Below are 6624 nucleotides of genomic sequence, written 5' to 3' on the forward strand. Positions count from 1 at the left end.
GGGGGGGTTAGGTATATATTTTAAACTTTTGTATCCTGTTGGAAAGGGTGGAGGTGGCTGATGCTCAACACGACCCAGCCTTGGGCTGCGAGTACAAACAGGCAGGAGATAAAGGGCTCATCCCGGCCTCGGATCCCTTCTCCTGTCTCGGTTGCTGTGTTTTAAGGCTTGGGAGTTGAAATATTTTTCACTGAATTTCACTGAATTTTAGAGTTGGAAGGGACCATAGAGATCATCTAGTCCAACTCCCCTGCTGAAGCAGGATTGCCTAGAGCTAGAGCACGTTACTCAGGAGCATCCAGGCGGGTCTTGAAAATCTCCAAAGAAGGGGACTCCACAACCTCCCTGGGCAGCCTGTTCCAGGGCTCTGTCACCCTCACCGTGAAGAAGTTTCTCCTCATATTTGAGTGGAACCTCTTATGTTCCAACTTTTGCATTTCTGGGGTGTAAAAACCAGGCTGTGGGGCAGGAGGGTGGCCTGCAAGGTGTGCACCACACCGTGCCCGTATCCCACATGGAGCAGCTTGGGCTTCAGCAGGACGCAAGATCAGTGCAGACGTGAGAAAAGGCATATTTAATGTTTCTTAACTTCAACTTTTAATGAGCCCCAGGTAGGAACACCCTGGGCATGAGTAAAGCCTCCCCGAAAGGCCAGGTATTGGGGTGGATTTGTGTGTAGCAAGCCTGGAGATAACAGCCTGTGAGAGCTGAGGTGGTGTTGGGGTTTGGGATTCGTTATAGAAGAAGAAGAGGTAGTTCTGTAGATGCTCTGAAGGCAGGTGGTGGGGGAGAGATGGCCCCCTTCCCTGGGCTGACCTGGTTCTGCTCCTCTCCCAGATCCTGCCCGCGTGGTGAACATGCCCCCTGTCATCTACGTTCCCATCGGGATACACGGATACATCCGCTGCCCGGTGGAGGCAGAGCCCCCGGTCACGCTGGTCAAGTGGAACAAAGATGGACGTCCCCTGCGAATCGAGAAGGTAAGAAAGTCCCCAGGGAGGGACACGTGGGGACACAGAGGGGGTTCGGACCCTCCTGTCCTCTGCAAACGCTGGTGAGCATCTCTATCAGAAGAAGCCTGGTGGGTGGGATGATGCTGCTTGTCCTTATCATCTGTGGGCAGAGTTAATTTGGGTTCTTGCCTGGAGCCCCGGACGTCTGTAGACTCACTGTCTGCACCACCTAATGCCCGTGTCCCTCTGAAGTGACCTCCTGATGGCCCTGCTTTTTTGCCAATGGCAGCTGATGGTTAAAAGACCCTTTTAACAAGTCACTGTCTTCCTGTAATCATGGTTGATAATCCGAGCGAGGATATTAGCCATTAAATATTTAAAGAAAATGCTCAGTATTTTAAATTTTTTTGCTTAAATATTAACGATCCGAAGCTTTAATTCCATTTAAACCTGTTGCTGCGGAGGGTTCCTGGCCCTTGGTGCCCTCAGCCCCTCAGGCGGCGTTGTCTCCTTGATGCCACCAAGATGGCTCTTCAGGGCATGCTCTAGTGCCCAAGATTATTGGTTTGTGGTGGGATGTTGTGTGGGTGGGTGATGGCTTTTGGTTTGGTTGTTGTTGTGTGTTTAGGGGGTGGGTGGTGGGTTTTTTTGGGGTTTTTTTTGCGGTTTTTTTGTGTTGTTTTGTTGGGTTTTTTTTGTGGTTGGACTCGATGATCTCTGAGGTCCCTTCCAACCACTACGATTCTGTGATTCTGTGAAGATATTTTACTTAGGGTGGGACAGATTCTCCTGTCAAACCTTTTGGGGTACTGGGAGCAGCCTGGCTGCGTGTGGGGAGGGGAGAAGCAGGAAGATAAACCCGTGTGTCACATTTGGATGGGCTGAGCTTGTCCCCGTTTCCCCTTTCTGCAGTCGAGGAGATGACTTGGATGCTGGGAATGGAATTGGGCATCCCCCGGGGGGGACGTGGCAGCCGCCCTGGGCTTGGGTGGGGGGGTTCTGCTGAAGGGAAAATAAGATGCCGTGGTGGGCGTAGGATAAATCAGCTCCCTCTGTTTTTCCTCACTGCCGCAGTATTCCGGCTGGAACCTGCTGGAAGACGGGTCGATCCGGATCGAGGAGGCAACCGAAGATGCTCTCGGCACTTACACCTGTGTGCCTTATAACGCCCTGGGTACGATGGGCCAGTCTCCCCCTGCCCGACTGGTACTGAAGGTAACTCTCCTGCTTTAAAAACCCTCGCTCTGCAGCCACTAAATATGCCCTGGGTTGTGTCCTCTCCTGCCAGAGAGGCATTTTCAATGTGCACGTCACTCGTTCTACCTTCCCCTTCAGCACAGGGATGGATGAGGTGAGGTGGGTTTGTTTGTTTTTTTTCCACACCGCTTATTTGGTTGTTAATTCAGGTTTTGCTTGGCTTTTCCGAGCGTTTCTCTGCGAAGAGAGCTCAGGAAGGGCTCTGTGCCCCCAAACTTGGTGCTTTTCCACCTACATTGCTCAGCTCTGCAAAAACTTGTCGCTTTTTGCATCCTTGAAGGGGAACAGCCAGGCCCCAGCACAAAGGGGTGTCTGTGCTGTGGTTGGAGGTGTGATTCCCACCGGGACAGGCAAACCCTGGTATCTGCTGTTAGGTTCAAGTCCAGAATCTTTGCCAAATCCCTGAAGTCAGATATCTTTGAGCTCTCTGCCTGTTACAAATGGTAGCTGTGATGCTGCTCAATGGGAAAGGGATGGAAGGATGAAAGGGGAATTCTCAACCAGAAAACAGTCACGGCACAATATCACCATTTAGGATTTTTTTTTTTTAATTTGCCCTGAGTTTCTAAATTGTCTCATCCTCCACTCTTTGAGTTTTGTATTCTTTGGAAATGGATAGAGACATGAGCTGGAAATATCCCACCAGAGTGGTGGCACGGGCTGGATCACAGTAGGCTTTTGGTAGTGCTGGACCAGGGTAGTTTGAGGAGACACATCCCTGGGATGGCCTTTTTGCCAGCAAAACGCTTAGCCCTGCTGACCTGGGCTTGGGTTTGGGGAATAAATGGAGGATTTGAGCTTTAGAGATGCTCTTGCATCCTATGTGGAGCCTGAGGAGCACTGGGCTGGGGTGGGAGCTGCTGCCTCTTCCTTCCCTGAACAAAAAGACCCCGTGCTTGTGAGCGGTGGTGATTCACGGTGTCTCGCTGAGGTTCACATGATAATGCTGTGTGTATCATAGACACACACATCCGCTCAGGCGGCGGCAGAATCAATGGGATCAGGTTGATGCCTGATACCATGTAGGTGGGTTTTTTTTGTTGTTGTTTTTTTTCCTGTTTACCTCCTTAAAACTTAAACACGGTGCCCTGGCGCGGCAGCTCGTCAGAGAAAACTTCCCTCGGGGTGTGTAATTTGGTGTACCACAGAGCTTCCTTAGCACATGCTTTCCTTGTGATGCCTCAACTTCACCCAAACCGGCGATTCCTTGTTTTGTTTTGGGGAAGGGGCTGGTTTTTAGTGGTGGGGGGAGCTCCTGGCTGTCGTGTGGTGGGAGCTGGCCCGGGTTGATGCTCCTTGCCTTTTCCCTTGGCTGCAGGACCCCCCCTATTTCACGGTGCTACCAGGCTGGGAGTACAGACAGGAGGCAGGGAGGGAGCTGTTGATTCCTTGCGCTGCTGCCGGAGACCCCTTTCCCATCATCGCCTGGAGAAAGGTACCCGGCCTGCCAGACAAATCTGCAGTGCCTTTGGCTTTTGGTGAATATTGCAGACAGAGAAGCCACACTCTGTCCCGGTAAGAACAAACTGCAGGTACAGCTGCTTCGTTTTGGGCTGAGCCACTGCCGTCCCGTCCTGTCCTGTCCCCGCAGGTGGGTGGGGGAAGCCCCAGCTGGTGACCACCGAGTACTTAAACCCCATGAAACCCTCATGGCAGCATCTTCAAAGCTGCCTCGGCCTCCCCTCTTCTTCCTCACCGGTGCTGCCTGCAGGACACCCTCCTCCGTGCCTGCCTGCGAGGTGGTCACTGGCAGGACGTGGCAGCCAGGGCAATGACCTTGTCATGGCGTGGACCTCCCATGGCAGGAGGGGACATGCCACCGGAGCATGTCTCCTGGGGTCTCTTGGCTGGGTTTTGGCAAGAGGCTGGACTGGTTTGCTGCCCCATGACTTTGAAGACCCTGGGAAGAAGCTGTTTCAATGATGCTGGACTGATCATAACGATTTCAGGATGTCCCTTTCTGTAGAGCAGGGTAGGATCCAGTGTGGTGGCACAGCCTGGGAGCAACCAGGTCTTCCCAGTCCTCCTCCAGCCTTCCCTTTGCTTTCCTACCTTCACTACTCCTGTAGGAAAGCCACTGAGCTCCTGGACTCTTTGTTCCCCTGTCAGGAGCTTCTCTCCAAGCCTCCCGTCCCCTTTTAGAGCTCCTGAGAGTGAGCGGGGTCCCTCCATGGGCACCATCCTCAATCCTTGAGGTGTGAGATGCTGGATCTCTTTGAATTCCTTTCACCAGCACGAGGAGGACCATGACTTGCACAGATTGCAAGTGACCCACCTAAAACTTGCTGGCCGTTTAGTCTTTTTCTCCATCTTGTTTTTCTTTTAACTCTCTCCCCCTCCCTCACCATTCTTATTCAGGTTTCTTTTCAAACACCTTTTGGTGGTCCTCCTCATGTCATGACTGAGGGCTTATCCCCCCGCCCAACACCAGCTGGGGCTGGCTCAGTTTCCCAGTGGCAGAGGCAAGCTCCCCGTAGCCCACCAGGGCTGGCTAGGCTCTTGAAGGGCTACTGAAGACTTGGGCTTGGCACTAGTAAACCCACATGCCCCTCTTCTCCCCCCCTGCATCCTCCATGGGATCAAACTCTGGGTCCCAGCATCAATCAGCGTGAAGAAGGGCTGAAAAGGACTTGGGACAACGTGGGATTTGCACAATTTTGGCTGATGGGCGCAGGCAGGAGTTGTTGCAAGATCTGTTCCTCCACCTCCTCTCACGCCATCCTCCTGCATCCCTATGGGGCTGCCCAAACCTCTGATGTGAAGGGTTCTGCCGCTGGATGAGGGGTCCGTTTGGGCATCTCCTGGGGCAGGCACTGCCTTCCCCGGCTTGGGTGGGTGTTTGCCGGGGGTGGCCAGTGCCTTGCAGTGATTTGGATGCTGGATGTTGAGCCCTGGGGGCAGGGCTCGGTGTCCGCTCGGTGCTGAGTGCCCCGCTTGGGTGTGAGAGCTGAGCATCACCCTCCCTGACCTGTGCCTCTCACGTTGCCCCGCCAGGTCCTCTCGAAAACGGGGGAACCGGCTGCTTTTCCGCGACCGGAGAGACCAGATCCCTTGCTGGTGGCCGGCGGTGTCCCCTGGGCCACACAGGTAGCTTAGTGACCCTGCTGCCGCCTCGCCCTGCCCCGCAACCTGCTTCTGAGTCGTGGTTGTTTTTGTGTTTTTTTTGTTTTTTTCCCCTCTGTTTTTGCCTGGTTTCACACACCCACCCCCTTCCCCCACCACCGCTCCTTGCCCAAGGTAGGGAAGCCCAGCAGGAGCAAGCACAACACGCTGCCCGGCGGCACCCTGCAGATCCGCTCCCTCGGCAAGGACGACCACGGCGAGTGGGAGTGCATCGCCACCAACGTCGTCGCAAGCATTACTGCCAGCACCCACCTCACCGTCGTAGGTACGGGCAGGGTGGGGGGACAGGAACGGGGTAGGATCCCCCCCCAGGCAAGACGTGAAGTTGGGGATGCTTCCCGTGAAGAGCAGTGTTTCCTTTAAATCTTAATTTACCGGTTTTCTGCTCTGGTGTTTTGGCCACCTCTCCCTGCTGCGATTTCCAGCAGAAATTCCAGGTGCCTGAGGAGTCCCCCCTGGGAGCAGAGCCCTTAAGGCCCATGGGATCCTGGGCTGTGTAGGGAAGAACGTGGCCAGGAAGTGGAGGGAGGTCATTCTCCCTCTCTTCTCTGCCCTGGTGAGGCCCCAGCTGGAGCACTGGGTCCAGTTCTGGGCTCCCCAGTTCAAGAGAGACAGGGAACTGCTGGAGAGAGTCCAGAGTAGGGCGACAGAGATGATGGAGGGATTGGAGCATCTCCCTGATGAGGAAAGGCTGAGAGAGCTGGGGCTCTGGAGAAGAGAAGGCTGAGGGGAGACCTTCTCAATGCTGACAAGTATCTAAAGGGTGGGTTGAAGGAGGATGGAGCCAGATTCTTCTCAGTGGTTCCCAGGGACAGGGCAAGGGGCAACGGGCACAAGCTGGAACAGGGGAAGCTCCACTGAAATCTGAGGAAGAACTTCTTTGGGGTGAGGATGGACCAGGCTGCCCAGGGAGGGTGTGGAGTCCCCTTCTCTGGAGATCTTCAAGCCCTGCCTGCATGGGATCCTGAGTGATGTGCTCTGGGCAGCCCTGCTTTGGCCGGAGAGTTGGACTAGAGGATCTCTAGAAAGGTCCCTTCCAACTCTGACAATTCCATGATTCCAGCCCCTCTTTCTTGTCTCCACAGGCACAAGCCCTCACGCCCCGACCAGCGTGCACGTTGTGGCCGCCATGACCTCGGCCAACGTCTCCTGGGAGCCCGGCTACGACGGTGGATACGAGCAGACTTTCTCAGTTTGGTACGGCCCTCTGTGAGTCATCCTGGCATGCTTTGCTCTCTGCTTCTTTTCCTTCCTTAGCCGACCCGAGCTTCGAGCAGCCGGAGTTTGGGGG

At 54.5% G+C, this 6624-nt stretch overlaps 1 protein-coding gene across 1 annotated transcript in view; it reads left to right on the top strand.

The window, feature by feature from the left end:
* The window catches only part of IGSF9B (immunoglobulin superfamily member 9B), a 41681-nt gene that overhangs the window by 14646 nt on the left and 20411 nt on the right, over positions 1-6624 (top strand). Inside the window, exons 9-12 of the mRNA XM_014941561.1 lie at positions 2028-2168; positions 3529-3645; positions 5448-5598; positions 6419-6542. Coding sequence (XP_014797047.1) covers positions 2028-2168; positions 3529-3645; positions 5448-5598; positions 6419-6542 — 533 coding nt within the window. The remainder of the gene's footprint in view (positions 1-2027; positions 2169-3528; positions 3646-5447; positions 5599-6418; positions 6543-6624) is intronic.

The sequence above is a fragment of the Calidris pugnax genome, unplaced genomic scaffold (assembly GCF_001431845.1).
Source record: "Calidris pugnax isolate Ruff unplaced genomic scaffold, ASM143184v1 scaffold97, whole genome shotgun sequence".
Lineage (NCBI taxonomy): Eukaryota > Metazoa > Chordata > Aves > Charadriiformes > Scolopacidae > Calidris > Calidris pugnax.